A 22,902-nucleotide genomic window follows, 5' to 3' on the forward strand; every position below is an offset into this window, starting at 1 on the left:
AAAATTTAGGTATTCCACCCCCATAGCAATAACCAGGGACACCTTCCACTAGACCAGGTTGCTCACAGTCCCATCCAGTCTGACCCTGAACATTTCCAGAGATGGGCATCCATAACTTCTCTGGGTAATCTGTTCCATTGTTTTAGCATCCTCATGTCAAAGAATTTCTTCCTTATATCTGGTCTCAATCTATCCTTCTTTAATTCAACCTCATTGCCCCCTGTCATATCTCAAAAGGCACTGTCAAAAAGATTGTCCACATCTTTTTATAAGCCTCTTTTTAAGAACGGAAAAGTCAAAAAAGAAGTACGCAGAGCCTTGCCTTCTCCAGGTTAAGCAACCCAAACATCCTTTATAAAAACATATCTCTATATAAAATTACTGTACAACATTACCTGGTCAGCATGCATTTATCACAACTAGCAGTGACTTATTAAAAATGTGGTGGGCAGAATCTGAAATGCACAGATAGCTAAAAGCAAACTATACTCTTCTGGACAGCACCATAAAGATCTTAATGTTTGGATGAGAGGAGATTGAGAACATCAGAATCAACCATTATGACTGCATAGTCCTCAAAAAGAATTCTCAAAAAAGCTGTCAAAACACTGGTAAATCTTTTAGAATATTTAAGAAGTATTAATTCTGGGGTTTTTCCCCCCCCCCATTGCAGTAATTTTTAAAAAACTGTAATACCTGTAATGCTTTGTAAGTTCAGTGAATTAATGCAGAAGACCTACTGGACATACACCTCCTAGGTACTATGTTTGCAATAAAAGTGGGATTTTTTTTTTCCTTTGTTAAAATCATTAAACTGGCAGAAAAAAAATATACATTCAAACCTCAACACACAAAACTTACTCTGATTTTTGGTAAAACCCGACGAAGTGTTTCTGCAGGATTCTGTCGCATAAGGACTGGAAGATTTGCCACCACACTTGTTCCTTGGATATCCTGACCAGAACTTACAAAAACATAAACATACAATACATTACTCACTATGATGATTACAAGCTCATGGCTTTCATTAGAAAACAAAACAAAACCAAGAAGAACAAACCTACAATACTCAGGTTTTTCATGCAAGCAAAGAGAGGCTTTATTTTATAAAATATGTGGTAGAAGACCACATTTTAAAATATCAACCTATCAATTTCCTACATGGAATGTTTTAATTTTTAGTGTAGCTTTGCATAAAAATATTAAATTTTTGAAAGATCTTTTCAAACCAGATGATTAAGGCAGTGGTTTCATGGAATCTTTTGCCTTATGGCAATATAAATCATAGGAAGGGGGCAAATAGAAGATATACATGAAAACAACACACAGTGTACAGTATTTTAACAGAAATTACCATTATTTTCTTTTTGTAAGGACAGCAGTCAGATGTATAGTCATATGCACACAAACATGATTAAAAAAGGATGTAAAAAACTTGGTTAAATTAGAGATCTTGTACCTTTCTCCTCCTTCTGTCTCATTCGATGGTATCCCACAATTGAAAAAAGAAACAAAAGCAAAAGCAGGATGGGAAGGAAATGGTGGTAGGCAGCAATAAAAAAAGTATGAGGTGAAAATAAAAATTACTCAAGTAGATCAACTCCTAGAATAGAATGAGAAAGCAAGAGGGTCTGGATGCCAAATTAAAACTAAACATGAACACATCCTTTTCCTTTGGCAAGGCATGCATATCTCTGTGTTATTCAGTAGTAATGCAAAAAGCCAAGGTAGCTTGGAGAAGTTATTTAATTGAAATTTTATTAATTTTTTATCAAGATGGAAGAAACCCTAACTGCTAAAAAAAAAAATGCAAACAAAATGCTACCTTTATCCATCAAAATGTAAAGGAAAGGGAAACATTTCCCTTTAAACCAGAAATTCTTAGTATCTGGCCCACTGCCAATTAAGAAAGTGAAGCAGGAGGCATTTCAACACCTACACAAGTCTGTAATTTTCCAACTGCAGAAGATTTCTATTTCTACCAAATGAGCTGCACCATAGATTTTCTTTAAATATTGAAGACTCCAGAATTATAGTGAATTAGTGCTAAATGCTCAGATGTACACATTTTGGTACTAATAAACAAATTAAAATAAATGCTAAATCTTTTCTTCAGAGTCACAATAAGCTCAGTGTTTTGAAGGCACCATTCCTTCATTAACAGTGCTAACTATAGAAGAACACAACAGAGCCCTATACTTAGAAGCAATTTAGCTCAGCCTCTTTTGTGCTAGCAAAATCCACACACCATTTAAATATAAAACTTCAGGACTCATCTTCTGAGCTCATCCTACAGGAGATCCCAGTGACTTAGCAATGCTGGGAATCCTCCTGCAGGGAGGGAAGCTCTCAGGCCCTAACATTCCTGTCCTAATACTTCCTTCCTCCGTGACAGCAGCTGCTTGCTGCTGGCCAGTGGTACCAGACCTGGTCTAACATCAGGACCCCTTGTAAAGCACTTTTCAAACACTTCTCAAGCACAAGCACAGCACTAAGCCTTCTCCTTCTAGCCCCTGCATTTGCTTGTACTTGTTTCTTTTACCATCGTAAAATGAAGTCCACATAATTGTGATGCCTTGGGACTGAAGCAAATCCTCCTAGAAACCACCTGCAAACATATGAAGGACAGAAACGTGCCTGTGAGTAGTCAGCCTGGATTTGTGAAGGTGAAATCAATCCTGACCAGCCAACTTGACAACATGTGACTGGCTGAGACAGTGGAAGTCATTTAACTTATTTTAGCAAGGCTGTTGACATTGTCTCCCATCATATCACCACCATAGATAAACTGATGAAGGACAAGCTGGACAAATGGAAAATGATGTGGACCAAAAACTGAGTGAACTATTGAGCCTAAAGGGCTGTAATTAGTGGCAAGGAAGCCAGCCACAGGTGGTTTACTTCATGGTTTACCTTACTGGGGGCAATAAAGTTTTCATTAATGACCTGGGTGATGGGACAGAGTATGCACAAAACCAGGAGGAGGAGTTGACAGACCAAAGACTGGTGACTCAGCAAGCAGGAGAAACAAACCAACAGGGATCTTATGGAGTCCAGCAGGAAATGCAAGTTCTGTAGCTATGGCAGAACAGCTCCATGCACCAGTATGGTGGGGGGCCAGCCAGCTGGGAAATAGCCTGGCAGGAAAGGACCTAGAGGTCCCAGTGGACACAAAACTGACCCGGAGGGAAAGGTAGCTGATGGTATCCTGGGCTGCACTCAAGAGCATGACCAGCAGCTCAAGGAACAGGATTATTCTCTGTTCTTATAGTATGAACTCTGATGTGAGACAGTAAAGAAGACATAGGCAGATTCCCCACAGTGGTGCCCAGTGATAGGATGCAAAACAATGGCAACAAATTCAATACACAGGAAATTCCACTTAAACCTTAAAAAACCCACAAATTCTTCCATGTCAGAGTATCCAAATATTGGAAAGAGTTGCCCACACAGGTGGTGCAGTCTCCACCCACAGGATTTAAAATCCTGCGTTTAGGACAAGACTGAATATATTGCCACTAATTGACACTACTTTGAGCAGGAAGATAATCTCCAGAGATCCCTTCCCACAACTATACTATGATTTTATTCAGGGTATGTGTTGCCAATTTTGCAAACTTTCATGAAGCTCAAGGAAGACAATAGGATTTCTTACATTAATTTTTAAAGCATTTTTAAAAACAGATTCTACAAGATAAGAACAAAGAAAATTTTAAAAGTCCCTGGGTACTGAATTAGAAACATTTCTATCTGGAAATGGATGGAAGAACTACAACTCCTTCTGCAGCATGAAGAATGAAGATTAGTCACTGTATGCACTGCAACACAATATTACCATAAAGGATTTTTAAAGAGAAAAGACAGATTTACATTTCTCTCTCCTTCATTCACACGAGCCGACAAAACAGGATGGCAGGAGCAGAATACACTACTATAAAGAAGACTGAGGTACAATGTTTACCCAAGCTTTAACTGAAGCTCTGCTTGTGTGGAGGCTTTTCTTTCACCCTGTGGCTAACCAGTTTGGCAAAAATGATTTGTTAAATAGCTATTGTTGAATCAACCACTCAAGTCAGTGCTCTGTGTAAACAGAAGTTCTGATGAGTGGCTGCAGGGAATTAAAAGTGTTAACTCAACACCCCTTAAGTGACATTATTTCCAGTGCAAGATTCTATAACATTCTACATTGATCCAAATCTGAATTTGTTGAAGACAGAAGTAAAAATTTAGCAACTTCTATGAGTGAGGGATTAGAACACCACAATTAAAAAAAAAAATAAAGTATTCAGTTACTAACTGGGTATTAGGAAAATGAAATTCACAAACACTCAAAATTGAAAAAGGGTGTGGGATTCCCACATGGTTGTGGGAATCTTTGGACACATTCATAACTCATCTGGACAATGTCTTGAGCAACGTGACCTAACATCAAATGGCATCAGACTTGGAAGTTGGCTCTGCTTTAACCAGGGCATTGGACCAAATGACTTCCAGGGGTCCCCAACTACCTAAACTATTCTGTGACTGGGATTCATAAATCCTAGACTTAATTTCCTATTTGTATAAAAGCTCAGTATCTGACAGGATTTACCCTTTTCAGAATTATTCAACTTCAATTCTCCCCTCCAGGATTTCTGTTTTCCTGTACAATCTACAGTTGCCAAGGCAAACTAGAAATCCAGATAAATATTTCTGTCAATAACACAGAAGTGTGTGGCTCATAAGACCTCCTTCGAGAATCATCTTTAGTTTATTGTGAAAAACCTACATGGTCTTTATATTAAATAAGAAGAAACTAATCTCAATTTAATACATATCTGAACTGACACCACTACCAGTGAAACTTCTATTGTAATTAAATAAGAACCAAAACCCAAGATTTAGCTGCATAGTAGTTCTGTATTCATAGCAACCTTGTTTACCAGGATAGGTTTGGTCAACTGAAGTCTCTTATTTTGTTTGCCTGCTGAATATCTATCAAAGAGAGAAAGGAGTATTTCCAACTCATACAGATACCCCTTTCTGTTTCTGAACAAGATAAAATACATTATAATTACACAAAAATTTCTTTCTTCCTAATATCATCAGATCTATGAGTTTATACATTAATTATTATGAGTAAACATTGAGCTTTTCTTCCTTGAATTTTAAGAAAAGTTTCAAAAATATAAGTGCCTCAAAGGAACACATTTTTCCTCTCAAATATTATCTTAATATCAACATTACAATATTCTAGAAGATAAATGTTTCTTCTTCCTTAGAGGACTTATAACACATACTGCAATATGGATGGTTTCTGGGCAGAATTCGTTTTGGCATTTCTTATTTTGAGTCTGAATGTGAAAATCAAATGCAGTCTTTTTACTTCAAGATCGAGGTAATGCCATTCCCCATTCCTAGGTGATACAGCAAAAATGAGCTATGAGCTTGTATTATCTTTCATCCTGCCAGTCTTCATTCATTGACCCAAGAACTTGTAATTTTCACATTCAACAAGATTTGTCATGTTCACAGCATGCATTATGTGCTATAAGAAGTCTTCTGAAAAAGTACAACTCTAGTAATTTTTTCTAAACTGAAAATTAAAAAAAATCACAGACACTAAGTGAATTCTAGAAGGATAAATTACTTCTGTTGACCTAAATTTTTCTTATAGTCTAATTTAGAAACAGGATAACTTTTCATTTGCCAGTATTATTTTTCCTATCAGTATACTTCATTCACACAGAGAGGAAAACTTTAAATGACCTAATAAGTACTAAAATCTACTTAGAAGCTCCTTCAGTTTGTGGGTCTTACCTGTGTGGAGCATTATAAACAACAGATCCCAAAGCTTGCACTTTTTTACTGTGTGTATTTCTATCATGCCTTCTCAACCTTTCTGACTATAACATATTCCATCTTGACTCAACTCCATACTTATTTTTTCATAGCAACTCTAATCTAACAGTCATAGAAGCTGATGAAAATTGCTAAAAAAAAAGAAAGCTGTAGCTGTACATTTCAACCTCTCCCTTCTAAACTGACTCACAGATCTAAAAAAATTGTTTACTTTTTCAAGATTTATTGACAGCTCTAACAGAAGCTGCCACTTCACCTCAACCCTTGCTACGAGTCTCTTCAATCATTTAAAAACAAATTATGCTATGCTAAATCCACTTGCAATTCCTCTGCATGTTATTAAGAAAAGCACATTAAAGGTTAGGAAAGCAAATGTTAACTGTTAACTCTGCCTGTATCTGCTTGGCTTCATAAAAAAGACCTTTCTGTATATGCAAGAGTTGAAGACCATGCTAAAAGCCTGAATAACCCTGGCCTTTTAGAATTAAGGTACAAGTAGAAATTCGTATCTAGCTTTCAAAAAATTCAAACTTTTTAGAATAGGCTTATAATCCCCATAACAAAATCCTACTAACAGTAGAACACACACAAATGGTGAACAAAACATACTTTGTATATGAATTGACCAGCCTTTTTCAAAATCACAGGGACTGGATCAAAAGAAAATGCAAATATAAAAGAATCATAGAGACACCAGAAAAAAGCTGAGTACAGAATGAAAGTACAGGGTATTAGTACAGTGACTGAATGAATAGACACAAGAAAATAAAAATAGAAAAGGGTAAAGAAAGAGGGTTTGAAGCTTTTGATCACAGCATTTTCCTCAAATGCAAGAAAACCGTAACTTGATATATCTTAGATACATTTCCTATAGATACCTATACATTGTAAGTAGATAGGCATCATATCTAATAATATAAGCTAAGCTCATGTTCTAAATTGAAAAATATAGGAGTCAAATTGTGAGCACTGAAAAATATATCTAAAATTTTAGAAACAATCTGAAGTTTTAGCTGTAGAAGGAGCTTTATTGCCAGCCAAGGAAATCTAACTGTGGGCTCAGAATGACTTTCAAGAGTTCATATTAAATTTCTATCAAATTACTGCTGTTATACTCAAAGGGCCTGATGACTCAAAAGCAAAAAATAATTAGGAAATGAACATGAGCAGTGAACTTACTCCATATGAGAGCTAGATTTTAGACAAGTTAGAAGTGGAAAGCTTTGCTGGTTCACATTCTATTCATTATTCAAGGAGTATACATAGCTTCAGTACTCACACTTTCAAGTAATTTGGACTCATATTTTCAAGTATACTCATATTTTCAAGTGTATTGGACAGCCACTTCAGACTGATGCAGCTCCACACATCAGCAATACAACCTCAAACAGCTGACTCTAGTGCTGCTTTCTCATGTATCAAAAGCAACCATAGATCGAAGGCAGCTTTCTGAGGCAAATACACAAATAACTAAAAACTGCTTCAATTTCAAGCTGTTCCTGATTCATGTTCTGTCAAACAAAAAAATGTGTTTTACTTGCTTTATGTTCACTTTGGAAAGTAGGATAAATTCAGCTACTTAATTAAATAGAGTCATGTCTCTCAAACAAACATAACATTTGTTCCATGTTGGAGTGGACAAACAAACCAGATAAGACAATTAACATAATAAATAAATTGAAGCAATGACACAAATCTTTCAAATTTCCAGCTCTCTGACAAAATAATTTCAAACAGATAGATAAAAACGAGCATTACATATACAGATAATTAATCCACTTCTGCATTCTTTATAAAACCATTGCCAGCACACCATAAGAATCCTCCTACCTACCTATGTTGGTTTGGCCTGGAGTAGAGTTACTTTCTCTCTAGTGGCTGGTATAGGGCTGTGTTTTGGATTTGTGCTGAAGACAGTGTAGATAATAAAGAGATGTTTTTGTTATTGCTGAGCATGAGCCAAAGCTTTTTCTGCTCCACATTAGGGAGGAGACAGGGGGTGCATGGGAGACTGGGGGGAGACACAGCCAGGACAGGTGATCCAAACTGCCTGAAGGCATATTCCAGACCATATGGCATCATGCTCAGTGTATAAAGTGGGGGGGAAAAGGAGGAAGGGGAGACGTTTAGAATGATGGTGTTCCACTTTCCAAGTCACCATTACACATGACAGGGCCATGCTCTCCTGGAGCTGGCTGAACACCTGTCTGCCTGTGGGAAGCAGTGAATTTGCTTTGCTCTGCTTGTGAGCATGGCTTTTGCTTTCCCCATTAAATTGTTTTTATCTCAGCCCACAAGCTTTCCAGCTTTTACCCTTCTGATTCTCCCCCAGTGAGTGAGTGGCTGCGTGGGGCTTGGCAGCTGTGTGGGGTTAATCCAAGACACTACTCAATTATGTTTAGGTAACTGTAGTAGTCCTAGTAACATTCCCTATCTTCAAAATCAGTACAATAATCTTAAATAGCCTTTTGCTACACTATTTTTTCCTCATATAGTCATATTAACTTATTTCTAGTGGTACAATTGTCCCAGAAAGAGTTTGATGTTCTGCAATGGAAAGAATAAACAAAGACATTTACCAGTAATTCCACCCACATTTACTAAAATTAGTCCAGAACCATCTCCAAAGAAAATAATATCTCTTTCCTTTGAATGCATATCAAATATGCTCAGTTGCATAGATCCTTCACAGCATATATTCAGTGTTAACCACCAGAATTTCTGGCTTATGTATTTACTATGTTGATATCAATATCATTCTATGAAAGAAAAAGTAACACAGAAAAAGAAAAATTACGTTAAAAAGCATCCATTGATGCAATACTATTTGCTTGCCATTCCCCTGCCCTCCTCCCTATGGTTTGTTTGTTACTGAAAAAGAACTTTAAACTGATCACTGAAAGGTTTGGAAGAACAAATTTTTAGTCTAAGCTCATGGTGTAGTATTAACACGACATATTACTTTCACGAACAATACTTTTATTAGCTCTGTGAAGAGGCATCCATGCAAATGGATATTGAGTGGCAGAATTTACCATAAACACAGCCCACAGTGCTTAAGCTATCAATGTTATTCTAGTGCATAAAGAACTCCAAAGTTCTATACAACTTCCACTGGGCCAACAGAGTCTGTCACATAAACCATCTCAGCTGGTATTTCCTGTGCAGTCCCCTGAAAATAATGAGCTTAAGGCAAACTCTCGGTCACAGCAATGCGGGCAAACAAAATTAAAGTGAAAAAGGGGAAGGAATAACACTTGGGGAAAGGTACACACATCCTTTACCAAAAAGCAGGTAAAGTGAGTCATGAACATCTCAAATGACTTATCAAGTACTAAACTCTAGTTAGAATCTTTTTCAGCTCGTGGGTTTTACAGGTGTGGGATATTATACCCAACAGATCCAAAAGCTGCCATGCTCCAACTGTTCATTTAAAAACACCAAAACCAACTTCTTCATTTAATAAGGAAGGCGAGACACTGAAGAAATGTTTACTTAATGCCCTCAGAATTTCCAATAAATATAAGTAATAATGTAAGATTCAAAGGTCTGTATATTAATTTTATTGATCTATCTACCCTCTACACATCACTCTCAAATAGGTGGGACAGTTTAAGTGATCAAAGCACAAGTGTATTTATCCACAATAGGAGTTGATTTTTACATACCAGTATGCATCCAATGATTTATTACAAACTCATGGTGCAAGTATATTCTTGCAATACAACAAGCATGCAGGGTTCAAAAGAATTTACAAGTAACCCTTAAAATACACCTAAGTTTGTTTTACATGGTGATAAAAACAAGAAGAAATAGACATGCTCTTGGGTTAAAACCTGTATTAAGGAAGCAGCTTAATTTTTAAGTAGCTATCATTCTTTTCTCCATTGATTTAGTGACTATCAATTGCTGCAGTTGGAAAAAAAAAAAAATAAAATTAAATCTTGCCCTGAATCTAACTAACTTCTACTTCCCAAAATGGCAGAGAAATAGGTATCCTAATCCTGAGCTTTGAAATGAAATTACGTAGAAGAGTTTAACTGTTTGCAACAGAAGAATTTTGGTGCGAGAAGCAATCAGGCAATGACTCATGTTTTGCTATTTAATATGGACATAAATCCTCCCCCTCAAAAAGCTCAATTACAATTTCAGCAGTGAAAATGGCATCTTTTCTGTTTCTCCCTTTAAAGACAGGATTTTTATCTCCAAGCCTGCCCAATGTAAGTAATATTATCATACAAAAAAGTGTATTAAAGTAGATGCCTTTCACATTTCTCTTTTACATATGTTTTTTCTGCTAGAAACAATACAATCAATCCCTATTTACAACAAAAATATAATTAGTATGTTTAAAGCATTTTCTGTCTGTTCCTAGTTGAGACTTCTCAATATACTCTTGGTAACAGAAGTTACCAAGCAATTTCACTAAGGAGGAAGGGGAAAAAAGCCAGTACATACACTTTAGAAAATCTGACCACAAGCTGGTCAGCTGCATTTCTCATGCAGCACAGACAGTAAATCATCACATTTTGTAGGCATGAACTACTGCAAGTAAAATGCAATGGTTCTGTTGAGTGCAACATCACTTTTGCGGTGTAGCTCTGTTAATATCAATTGTATTATCAAATGCATTGGTCCACCTGGAATCCAGCTTTCCTGGTCTATTCCAGCTGGTAAAGAGAAATGCTTTGGAATTAAACAAGCAGCTTTGAACAGCCTTTATTTAATCGTAGCATAAACTGGTGGCTCCAGTGCTTAATGTTGTTCTTTGTTGTTCAACAATAGCCATGGGGAGGCAGCAGGGGTGGGAAGAGGGAGAAGCAAATTGATACCTACCTAAATTAATTTACTGGTTTTACTTCAAAAAATGTTGAATTTTTACTAGATGCATAATTGACAATTGGGACGCAAAGCTACTCCAATAAACAAAAAAACTCTCAAGATTTTCTGCTTATACCTCTTCTCTTGGACTATCACATAAAAGCCTGTGGAAACTTACGCAATTTTATTTAAAGTTGCATTGCTTTGCCATTAAAAAAGTTTAAAAAATTATATCATTCTAATTTAAGATAGACTGGGGAAAGAAAAAAATACTTTTTGTTTTCTCCCAACAATCAAATAGGAGATTTAACTCTAAAAATTTATGAGAAAAATGCCCTAGGAAAAAATACCGTATTAGTTTATTTCCAAAGTTAGAAGTATTCTCTTAAACTGGATGAGTCTTGAAAAATTGATAAGGAAAAGAAGAATACATAAATTAATATTTTCCCTATTAGAAAGAATGTAAGACTATGCTCTTTGAGACTGCAGCCTTTCTTCACCACTACACGTTATACTGACTTAGCAATGTGGGTCATCTTCATTCATAGAATCTTACAAACATTGTCAGTTTAAAAAAAATATATCTGAAGTCTTACAACAAACCTCTGTTACTATACTCAGCTTGGACTCACACACACTTAAAATGATGCAATTCCATTCATGCCAGTTCATCTATCCCTGCTTACACACAACCTACATCTGACTTTCTTATAGTAAATTCAAGAACAAGTAGAAGAACGTGAAAGTAGGCATCACATAGAAACACTGAGGCTAAATTTACACCATAGCATGCTTCTGTAAACAAAGCAACTGCAATTTTGGAATCATGCAACGACTAAGAAGGACTGTCTATGTGTAGTCTGTTAGGAAAGGTAATATATAAGGGATAGATGGGCAAGACGTTTCCAACAACAGTTAATGAGTTCAGCAAAGCAGAACAATTACACTTGGTCCTGCTCTGAATTGATACAACTGACAAGGAATGACTCAGCCACACTGTACATGAGAATTGTACACATTCTCACAACCCACAGTCATGTAACATGGAATAAACAAAACTGCTGCTGGAACAACTGCTGCCAAGATACAGGGACATATCCCAAGCCTGATATTTTTATTTCTTAACATTAACCCCTCACAGGGTAATGTTTTGCAAAGAGAAACATGCAGGAACATTTATTTGTATTTAAAAGAAGCTAAATAGAATAATTAAAATAAGAATACCTCCATCATCCATTCAAATTTGAAGAGTCCATTCAAATAATAACATGGATGTGAAACACCTGGTACCTTCTGCTTGTGTAAAAGTACCAGGCAGCAGACAGATGTATCCGGGAGATCTAGCAAAAGTTTTCAAGTGGTCCCTTTCTTCACTCCGTTTAATTATCACTCTTACACCAGAAAGACTATTTTCTTCTGTATACAAGGGTGGATAGGCTATGGGGAATTAGCATTCAAGGGCAAAGATTTCATCCTGTCAAAGTCTGGTTTTCAAAGCCTGCAAAGGATAGTTACTATTCAGACTGCAAAGACACAGCCACAACCTGATCCAGGAAGGTAAAGATTCACTGGGGGGAAGGAGAGGAGACTCAAGATGTAAGAATGCCAGTGACACATTAATTCTCAAAGGGTGAATTTCAAGAAAACCTCAGTTACGAACAATTTCCATCAATGTGCTTTGTATTACTGGTGCTTTTTAAAAAATCTTTGCCTGAGGACATAACTGTCTTTGGCTAGAGCTTTTGCCAGTTCTGGCCTTAGTTTTTGAATCTTAAGTGACCTTCTTATTCAGGTACAGAGTCCTATAATTGTGTATCATTAAAACAGTTGGTTCTTTAGCTGTAATATCGGTTTTACCAGACTATGTCAATGGAAGCCCTTGCTATAGAAATCACTTCAGTTTCCTTTTCTGTTTGTCCTCAAAAACTAAACAGAACTTCTCTTATACAAAAAACTGCCCCCAGAAGATTAAATAAGATGTTCCTACCAACGCTGGAGAACTTCTCCGTGAATAATGTAGACCTCTGATTTGCTTAGTCTCAAGGACTGTCTACATTCCCATTCTGTCTTCACTATGAAAAAATTTCTGTCTAAGTGATTAAATGATCCTGGTTTTGTTTCCTGTGACATAAAGCTTTGGGCTCCAAGGCTTGACAAAACCCAGAGTTGGCATTTAGAGCACCAGCTGGTGGAACAAGGAAAAAAACATTAATATTACTAAAGTTAACTTTAAAAATAGCTAAATGAACTATTATACAAGTTTACCCCAGAGAGCAGGATTAATTTTAAATCTCAACAAAGCTATTTCTTGTCTCGTTCCAAATTCTTCTGTCACAGCATATCTGCAAAGGCACAGATACAGCCCAAGACTGCAGTCCTAGTTCCTGAAATCCAAAAATTACAATCAGAATTTCACCTCAGTAAAACAACTTCACATAAAGTTTACAGTGTAGCAATATGAACCAATATATAGTGGAGTTCTATCCACCTTGCTTTGCAGAGATTCAGAAAAGCTTTCAAATAGCCCTGAATGCAAAAATACAGAGTGTATCAGCATATCAGCACTAAGGGTCACTCTTCTGAAGAGTCTCAGAATACTCAGACGTTTTGGGACAGGTAATGGTGCATGCTGGATATTCCTATATTGAACATTTCTAGGAAAGGACGATAAGATTTTCCTAGGACAACAGAACTATTTTAGAAGTTAAGAAAACCCACAGATTTTTCAACTGTGCTCAATATTCAAAAATATATCTAGTTTCTCCTTATTATGTCATGAGCAAAGTTGCTCTGAAACACAAATATAATTGACATCTCCAGAGAAGAATCTGACAGCACTTAAGGAAGAGCTACCTGGTCTCACACACCACAGCTCAGGCAGACTTCCAAATCTCACACAGACCTGATCTCCCTTTCATGACCAGGTGAGCCATGCAGGGGCAATGCAGGGTGTGGCTATAAGCTACAGGGACTTCAGCAAAGTGTTTGACACTGCTTCCCACATCTTTCTCCTGGAGAAGTTGACAGCTTACCACTTGGATGAGTGTACTGTTGGCTGGGTTAAAAACTGGCTGGAAGGCTGGATGCAGAGAGGGGTGGTGAATGGTGCTGCATTCAGTTGGCAGATGGTCACTAGTGGTGTCCCCCAGGGCTCAGTGTTAGTGACAGCTCAGTTTGACAACTTCATCAATGATCTGGACAAGGGCATCAAGGGCACCCTTGGTCTGTTTGCAGATGACACCAAGATCAGTGGGAATGCCACTACGCTGGAGGGTAGGAAGGTTCTGCAGGGAGATCTGGACAAGCTGGATCCACGGGCTGAGGCTGGTGATATGAGGTTCAACAAGTCCAAGGGTCAGGTTCTGCACTGGGGTCACAGCAACCCCACACAGCACTAAAGGCTGGGGGCAGAATGGCTGGAAAGATGCCTGGTGGAAAAGGACCTGGGACTGCAGGTTGACAGTGGCTGAACATGAGCCAGCTGTGCCCAGGTGGCCAAGAAGGCCAATGGCATCCTGGCCTGTGTCAGCAGTAGTGTGAGCAGCAGGACCAGGGCAGGGATTGCCCCCTGTACTCAGCACTGGTGAGGGGCTGGAGCATTGAGGGCAGCAGAGCTGGGGAAGGGTCCAGAACACAAGACTTGTAAAGAGCAGCTGAGGGAACTGGGGGTGTTTAGCCTGGAGAAGAGGAGGCTCAGGGATGAACTTATTACTCTCTACAGCCACCTGAAAGGGGTTTGGAGCCAGGTGGGGATCAGACTCTTCACTCAGGCAACAAGTGGCAGGACCAGATGAAATGGTCTCAAGCTGTGTCAGGGGATGTTCAAATTGAAGATCAGGAAGAATTTTCCTTACTTAAGGCTGCTCAGAGCAGCAATGGATTCTCCATCCCTGGAAGAGTTCAAAAAATGACTGGGTATTGCACTTAGTGCTATAGTTTATTTTACATGGTGGTGTTAATTCAAAGGTTGGACTCAATGACCTTAGAGGTCTTTTCCAACTTAAAAATAATTAAAGTCCATTTTATGTCAAAGGTCTTGTTATACAAACAACAGCTGATACTTTCTATCTTCTGCTCATGTAAACCAGTACTTAACTTCACTGATTCGAAGTATACATTCAAAATTAGAGTAACAAGAACTAAATCTGGTTTGCTATTGATAGGAGAGTCATCTACCAGCTGTGACTTCTTGTTTATGCTCCCATTTATAGCAGCATGAGCAGTTGCATTTTATTGCACACTTCGTTGGAAGCAAGCATCTGAAAATTTTGTTAGAATTAGAATGCATTGAATTAGAATGCATTCCCTAATCTGACTGTGAGATTGCATGGCTGTACCACCAGTGCTGGTAGACAAAACTTACCAGTAATATGCAGTCACATAATGAAAGGAGAGGTGAGCTCCTCTCTGATATCAGGAAAGTTTCTTTCAGCTTAACTTGACTGTGAAACCAGACACCAGGAAAATGTAGCTTCATAAATACCAAAGCCAGCCAAAGTTTCAGGCATTTCATCCCCTTCCCAAGCACTGTTCCCATGCTGCTATTCAATTCCTTTGTGCTGGCACAGGTCTTCTTTAAAGTATACAATGTCCTGGACCACACAGTTGATCAGTTTTAAAATTAAGCATCATTTTCAGGGTTTGCCTCAGGTAAAGTCCTCAGTGTGCTGTGCAGGCAAAAGGGCAAACATAGTTCAAACACTAGACTAGGGAGAGGACTGGCACTGCCACCTTTCTGCACTGCAGCCTGAGAAAGAAAACTGAAATTTTTCTCTCCTTTTTTTTTTAAATGCTTCTCAATGCACTACATTAACTCTGCTCTATATATTTACAGCTGGCTCCTCAGCTGCAGTTTCAACTCAGCAAATATGATTAACAAAAGTATTTGCACCAATCTAAATTTAAATAAAAGCATGTGACTTAGCAACACTTTAGGAGTCTACAGGTACACCTTTTACTTTAAGGTGAAAGAATCAATTTTATACTCATTAGTTTATTTGTATAACACATTTAAGGTCAAACAAATTGTTCATCTGTCCAATTAGGTGAATCAGAATTAAACTTTTATAAAAAGTTGCAATTTGAAAACTAAAGGATGAGGAAAATGAAGAAATACTTTTTACGTTGATATCTACAGCTTGACAGGACAGATGGAAGAACTATTTTCCAATATGCTGAGCACTACACCTGGATTGTTCAGTATACCATCAGAACCATAAACTGTGTAACTGGAATAGAGTAGCCAGTTTTCATGATTATGTAGCACATACAAAAAAATTGATACTATGCAGAAAATTGGCTCCTAAAGTTACACGTAAATGAAAGCTTTAATTTAAAATCAAAGTGATTTGCCTGCACCTACAGAAAAATTCAAACTTTCCAAAATTAACACCACCACTAAAAACCAGACCAAAAAAAACCCAAACTTTCAAAAAGTAGGTTTTAACATTCACAATCAACAACATATAATGCATTAAAATATGTTCAGAATTTGAGAATGCTCTAGCTAATCAAGGGTAGCTTGCACAATAAAGTACAACTTTTTCTTGTTGCCTTTTTAAGTCACCGTAACTTTAGAGGCATTGAATTTTTTCCAGTCTAGATAGAGTATCTATTGTGTCTTCAAAAACTGTGTTAAATGTTTTAGAAAGGGGTTGTGTTGTTTTCTACACTGACAGGATCTCTCCAAAAACAATGGTTTTGTTCCCAAAAGGGTGAATAATTCAGTCTTCCACCTTGATAACTCATTATTACCGTGTTATTTTGAGTAAGACACAAATGTCAAGGTCTAAAAGCTTTAACACTAAGCAGGCACAAATGAGAAAAAAAAAATAGCTGAATACAAAATCATACAGTACACACAACAATGTAAAAGCCCTAGGGAGATATATCAGAAAAGTCCTCAGAAAACAAACCACCCTTCAGTGCACATGCCAGTAAGCACCCAGAACCAGATTCTCATCAGGCAAAGAATACCTACTTTGAGCTGTATACCATAAAAGAGTGAGCTATGGTAAGACAAATTAATATAAGTAATAACACCAATTAAGCATCAGAAAACATGGAAACTAATTACAGGCAAAAATTCACAGCATGAATAAAAAATATTGTCCCTGAGCTGCTTATTGCCACTGTCCTGATAGAGGTCACGATGCCCTGAGGTGGAATGCAAACTATTCAGCTGCTTCAGTGTGTTCCAGCAGCTTCTCTTAATCTGCTGATGGTTTTATGATAAGCCATCAATCTTGACACTGACTTGGTTGAGACACACAGCTATTTTGCTGTCTTTTCTGTTGGGCCAGCATCATGCAAAGTACAGACAGAATACAACTCTTCAGTGATTCCTGTTAGAGGCTCCAGAAACCACCGAACACACAAGTTGAAGCTCTAATACATAGATCTGAGATACCCAAATGCCTCTCCCTCCCTAAATCCCTAAACCCATTAGGTTTCAATGAGAAGTTCATAAACATCCCTGACAGTCTGGTCTAAGGAAGCCCAGTTCCTCTATCAGAAGCAAGGTTAAATGAGATTAAAATAAATTACAGTCCACTTTATTACCACATTCTTATTAAATTAGAACTTGGTCAGTCTAATTGCAGAATGTTACCTAATTAAAACTGAGTATTCTGGGCATCAGTGATTTAAAGCAGAAGTTCACTTCTACTCAAATCATATTAAAATAATCCTAGCCGCCAGGAGAGCTACTACATCCTCTCCTTTTGCTTGCAGAACTGTTTCTATATTCACATGATGTAGCAAATCAAAGAGTTACTTTATCTGAAAATCAATGCTACTAGAAATTATCAGCTTTAGCTAGATCTTCTTATCAATCTACCTCATTACATAGTTATGTGAAAAATACTAGCACAAAAGGGGAGACTGAAAGCAAAGACATTCACTAGAAATAATAATAAAAGAGATTAACTTTTCAGGATTATCAAAATTACAATTATCACTTTAAAATGTGAAATTAAATTATGATAGGCAACAACAAAAAACAATTACAATGAAATCATGTCTCTATGGAACTGAGACCTCACACAAGATCAATCTATCAACGTACTCACCACATGCTAAAAACATTTGTAGGTATATAATTACATCATACTTAAGAGAACACAATGAACAGAAATTTACAAAATCTGTGACCATACATCATGGCTAGACATATAGAAGACACTGTGGAAATACAAAATAATCATTACATGGTTACAAATACATACCAGATGAGCAAAGCAAACTTTACAATTAATTAAATTAATTTTACAATAACAAGTAAAGTCCACACCAGAAACTCTATGGTACTACTAGCAATTGAGAAGTGAAGAACACAAGAAGTGAAAACAGAAGAACAATTGATGAAACTCTGAGAGTTGGAAAATTAATACCTTCTCACATATACAGTAAGCAAGAATCAGTCAGTAGAGAAAAAAAACAAAATATATCCTCTCCAGCTTGGATCACAATGTAGCCATTTTCAGACTACTATAGTAAAGACTTCAGGAGCAGAAATCTTCTAAAAACAAGTATCTAACAAACATACAACAACTCTGCATATAAGCAAATCCAAGTTCAAGAGTGGGGAGGAGAAACTGGGGACAGGTTTTCGACGGAAAGGATGTGAAAAGAGAAAAAAGTGATTGAGTTTTTGTTCAGAATGAAAGCCTTTAAAATGTGAAGACTCTTTCTGAACTTTCCCAGAAGATCACTAGTAAACATCAGCTTAGCTGTAGCATACAAAGGTTTTACCCATTATTAATCAGCTCCATTGCACTGTACAAGAAACACTGAAGATACTCACCTCAGTAAATTGAAAATCTTCAACTTGCAGGTTAGGGTGAAATAAGTAAATGACAATACAAAAGACATTGTGACAAAAATAATACTTTGATGTTACCTGTAGATATTTAAGGTGCAAGACCTGCTTTCTATTACTGTATATTTTTAATGTATATGGAGATAACACCTTCCTTTCCAAACGGGATACAACAGAGGTGTCATTAACAATTTGTCTCAATCTCAGCCAAGCTATTTCTACAGACAGATTTTCAGAAAAGGCAGTGGCTTTTTGGATAAGATCAAGATTAGTCCCACGTAAGGAACAACCTGAAGGAGAGTGAATAATGCATCTGTGTGAGAAGATGAGGCATGGAAAGACTGGACTGACACTACTATCAAACAGCAACAGGCAGGTATATTGTATTACAATAGATGAAAAATTCCTGACAAGCCAAAAGTACATACTCTTGTACATTATATAAAAGGTACTACTAGGTTACAGGCAGAGTTTCAACTCTGTTTTTACTCCACTCAGTACAATGACAGCAAGATGCTATTCAACAGCACCAGCTTCCATGGATGACTGTATTAACATACATGCACAGTAAGACTAGCTCACAAAAAGCCTATTAAGCAGAGTTGAAGGTACCTTTCAGCAATGAGAACAATGCAGAAGGAAAAATGAATGCTTCATTAAAAGAAAAAGAAAGTTATGTCTCAAACAGCTGCTTGAGTAGAGAAAATCAGATAAAGATGTCAGGAGAAGGTCAAGGCCAGGTTGAAAAGCAATTGATAAGATGAAAGACATGAAGTGGAACCTTTTGCCCTTTAAAAAGGTAATTATCTAGTTAGGACATATATGCTGGAAATGTGATGTTTAACTGGAAAAAGAGCAAATAAATTTGCTGCCACATTGGAAAAGAAAAAAAAAATGACCTATGCTGGTTTTTGTGAGGTAAAACTCAGAATGGATACACATCCTTTTGGTGATATGTACCACAGGCAAACCATTTCCTCCAAATTTCTCTACAGTCAACAGACTGCTTTGATTACAGCAACTAAGAGCAAAGCAAGTTTTAAAATCCTCTAGTTAGTAAATTTCAGCATAAAAAAAAATACCCAAAACATAAACAGAAGTCAGTATCAAAAGCAGTGGACAAAATGATAACTTAAATATTATGCCATGCACCCTACAAAGAGAAAACTGTATCACCAAGAATATATATTCTAAATACTGAGCGCAGGCATAGACTAGAAAAGCACTTAAAATAGCAGAATAAGCAAACTGAGAGGGAGCTGCAGCTGGTTCTCCAATTACTAGGTATTGTTTAAAAATGCATATTCATCTCAAAATTCCTCAGAACATTTGTACTCTCAAAGAGTACTTTCAACACAGTAGTTGAAAGATTCATACTTTAAACTACCAAATTTAAATTATTCAAATAGCTGCAAATAAATACTTTCAACAAGAAGAAGGAGGTAAGATGATGAAAACCAGAACAGAGGGAAGTATTAACACCGTATTTTCTACAGTAATTTCTAAGGACTATAGAACTAATCTCTGAATTTTTCTCATCTGAAAGTTCAAACACATGCAGGATGCTAGAACAGCTCTGTTACCAGCCTGTGTTAACTGCCCATGAGAGAATATTTGCTTGGAGTGAGTACTAACTCCCTGAATTATTGGTACTAATAACATTAGCACTCAGGGAATCTTGCAAAATCAACTGCAGGGGAAAAGATGATTAAGTACAACTCTGTGCTGGTGAGAAACATATTAAAAACTCAGAAATTCTTAATACATATACACAGATACCCCATTATAGGGTGATTTTTTTGTAAATTACAGCACCTAATTTCATCTTGCCTATATGCTTAACATAGTTGAAGGTAAAAGAACTACTAATAGACAGAAAATTAAAGGAGTGAAGAGTAAAACACTAAAAAAGCTGTATGTAAACACAATGGTCAGCAATGTTTCACAGCAACATTTTAGGAAATACCTGAGTAGATAAACAGCTCTTTCAATATCACTGAGTTCTTCATCAACTGTCAATCTTTCTATTTCTTCTGGTGTCTGTCAAGTGTGAAATAGAGATTATGAGTTTACAATGCCTGACTACTTCACTGTTTTAATCTTAAAACAACCCGTTTCTCCCCACACATACAGGGTTAGCTTCATGAGTAATTTGAATTTATTCATGAAACCTCTAGCCAACATTTCAAATTAAATCAAAAAAATCTTTCACCAGGAAAAGATGGAATGTCAGAAAAGTAGTTTCAAGTCAGACACTATCACTATTGAACATGTGGCATATAATTTAATCTAAAGACCCAAGCTAGGCTATTTGTTCCCATCTTCATATTCTTATGCTGAAAACATCAAATCCCTGATATATAGAATTCGAGATTGTTTATTCTAAAATTACTGACACCAATGTTTCTTATCCTGGTGCTATTAAAAAAAAAAAAAAAACCAAAAAAAAAACAATCAGACAAATAGACAAATCAACACAAACAAACGCCAGAAAAACGGTCTATTCACTTATTTTCCATAATTAAAACAGACCAAATTTTAAATGGATTTTAAAGCATCGTTCTTTTCCGAGGTATATACCTTCAGGCTCCTGCGTACTGGCCTCTCTATAATAGTTAGTTCCTGCAGGTCTTCTATGTATCCAAAAAGACTGCTATGACTAAAATCCATTTTGGAGAAGCTTATTGGGCGCATGTAACACCTAAAGCCTTCGGCAGCCGCCGCTGTCCGCGAGCCTCACATCGCAGCGAGGGCGGCGGGAGCGGAGCCCGGGGCTCCCCCGGCCCGGCGCGCACACTGCGGCAGCGCCGCCGGCCGCCGCCCCCGCCCGGCCTCCCGCCGGCAAACTTTCCGCTCCGCCCGGGCGGGCAGGCGGCGGGGCCGGCGCCCGCAGCCCCGAGAGCCCGCTGCGGCCGCTGGTGCCCCGGCGGGCGGGAGTTTCGAGCCAAGTTTGCCCTGGTCGCTGGCCACCGCTGTCCGCAGCGAGGGCGAGGGGACCGGAGCGCCCCCGGGCGCCAGAAGGCTCGGCCGGAGCCCTGGGCTGCGGGCTCGCTGCTCACCGGCGGGGCAGGAGGGCAGGGCAGGGCGCGGAGCGCAGCGGAGCAGCCCCGCCGCGGTGCCCGGGTGCCGCCTCTCCGCCCGCCCGGGAGGAGGAGGGACGGTCGCCGTGGTGCAGTGACGCTCCCCGCCCCCGTCCCGCGGCGCAGCCCCTCGGCTCCCTCCGGGTGAGCGCCGCAGCCCCGGCCGGGCCAGCCCCAGCCCCAGCCCCGCCGAGCCGGTCTCCGGGGCAACGCGGCGCTACCGCGGCCTCCGCGGGCCGGGCAGGGCCGGGCAGGGCAGAGCAGAGCCGGGCGGTGAACGGGCGGGGGCGCGGCCCCCTCAGCGCGGCCCCGGGGCTCCCCTCGCACGGCGGCGGCGCCCCGGCCGCTGCTCCCCGACCCCTGCCCTGGGGGCGCCGCGTTCCGCGCCAGGGCGCTGGGACCCCACCTGTGTGGCCCGTCTCACAGCTGTGTCAAATCAAATTACACCGGGGAAACGGAAAACAAGTGCTGGTTTTAATGAAAAGTCCAAAACAGGTTCCTCCCCCCATGAACGCTTTTACATTAATGCTTAGAAGAAAAAAAAATTACTTATTTGGCAGTAAACTGTGAAAACTCTGACGAAGACATCACTTACACTCTTCATAAATTCTTATTCTTCACCTTTTGCATTCTAGATGCAGGCTACACACCACTCACACTCACAGCAGCAGCATAGATTCCCATACTGATAATTTTCCTGATATATGCAATTAGGCCTTGGATGCCTTTACCATTTTGGCTCACAAAGGATTGCCTTGGGGGTTGAAGAGAGAGTACTTTTTTCAAAATAAAAGTATGCTAATTACCTCTGATTCATATACAAATAAGCATGGATAATCTTTAAAAAATTAGTAAGAAAGCTTCTTTTGGGGATGCAAAATGCATACAGGACAAGAATCATCATACAGAGCTAGACTTGTCATTTACTGTCGTAAGTAATTCACCAGACCTCTAGACCGGCCTTTGCAGTGTTTATATGAACATATCAGTCACACTCAGACCAGGAATTAAAAAACCTGTAAATATTTGACAAGGCTTATTTAAGGGGATACAATGTCTTTTTCTTGTGAAATGCCCACGTGACCAAGTAAGTTTTATTGATAAAAGATTAGCATTAATTCCAGAAATCATAAAGATTATATGATACTATATAGTATATTGCCCAGAATTTTATCAGTTTTTATTCTGTATCTCAGCTTTTATCTAGCAAAAAATAACCATTGTCCCCTATGTCCCCTCTGTCTACCAGTTAGGCCAAATCCTGTGCTCAGATAAACTAGTAAAACATTAAAAAATTAGAGGATCTCCATTAATTTCAAATGTACAACAGAACTATTAGCA

The 22,902-nt window shown here is 38.4% G+C and overlaps 1 protein-coding gene across 2 annotated transcripts in view; it reads right to left on the minus strand.

Annotated features, from left to right (window-relative positions):
- The window catches only part of PPP4R4 (protein phosphatase 4 regulatory subunit 4), a 56,787-nt gene extending 35,189 nt beyond the window's left edge, over positions 1-21,598 (minus strand). The window contains exons 1-3 of one of the 2 annotated variants that reach the window (XM_064423495.1): positions 21,062-21,598; positions 20,448-20,521; positions 862-964 (exon numbers count right to left, since the gene is read on the minus strand). In XM_064423495.1, the coding sequence (XP_064279565.1) occupies positions 862-964; positions 20,448-20,521; positions 21,062-21,175 (291 nt within the window). In that variant the 5' untranslated portion in view covers positions 21,176-21,598. Of the gene's footprint in view, positions 1-861; positions 965-20,447; positions 20,522-21,061 lie in introns of those variants that run through there. The other variant, XM_064423496.1, reaches the window with a different exon arrangement.
- Positions 21,599-22,902: the final 1,304 nt, after the last annotated feature.

The sequence above is a fragment of the Passer domesticus genome, chromosome 6 (assembly GCF_036417665.1).
Source record: "Passer domesticus isolate bPasDom1 chromosome 6, bPasDom1.hap1, whole genome shotgun sequence".
Classification (NCBI taxonomy): domain Eukaryota; kingdom Metazoa; phylum Chordata; class Aves; order Passeriformes; family Passeridae; genus Passer; species Passer domesticus.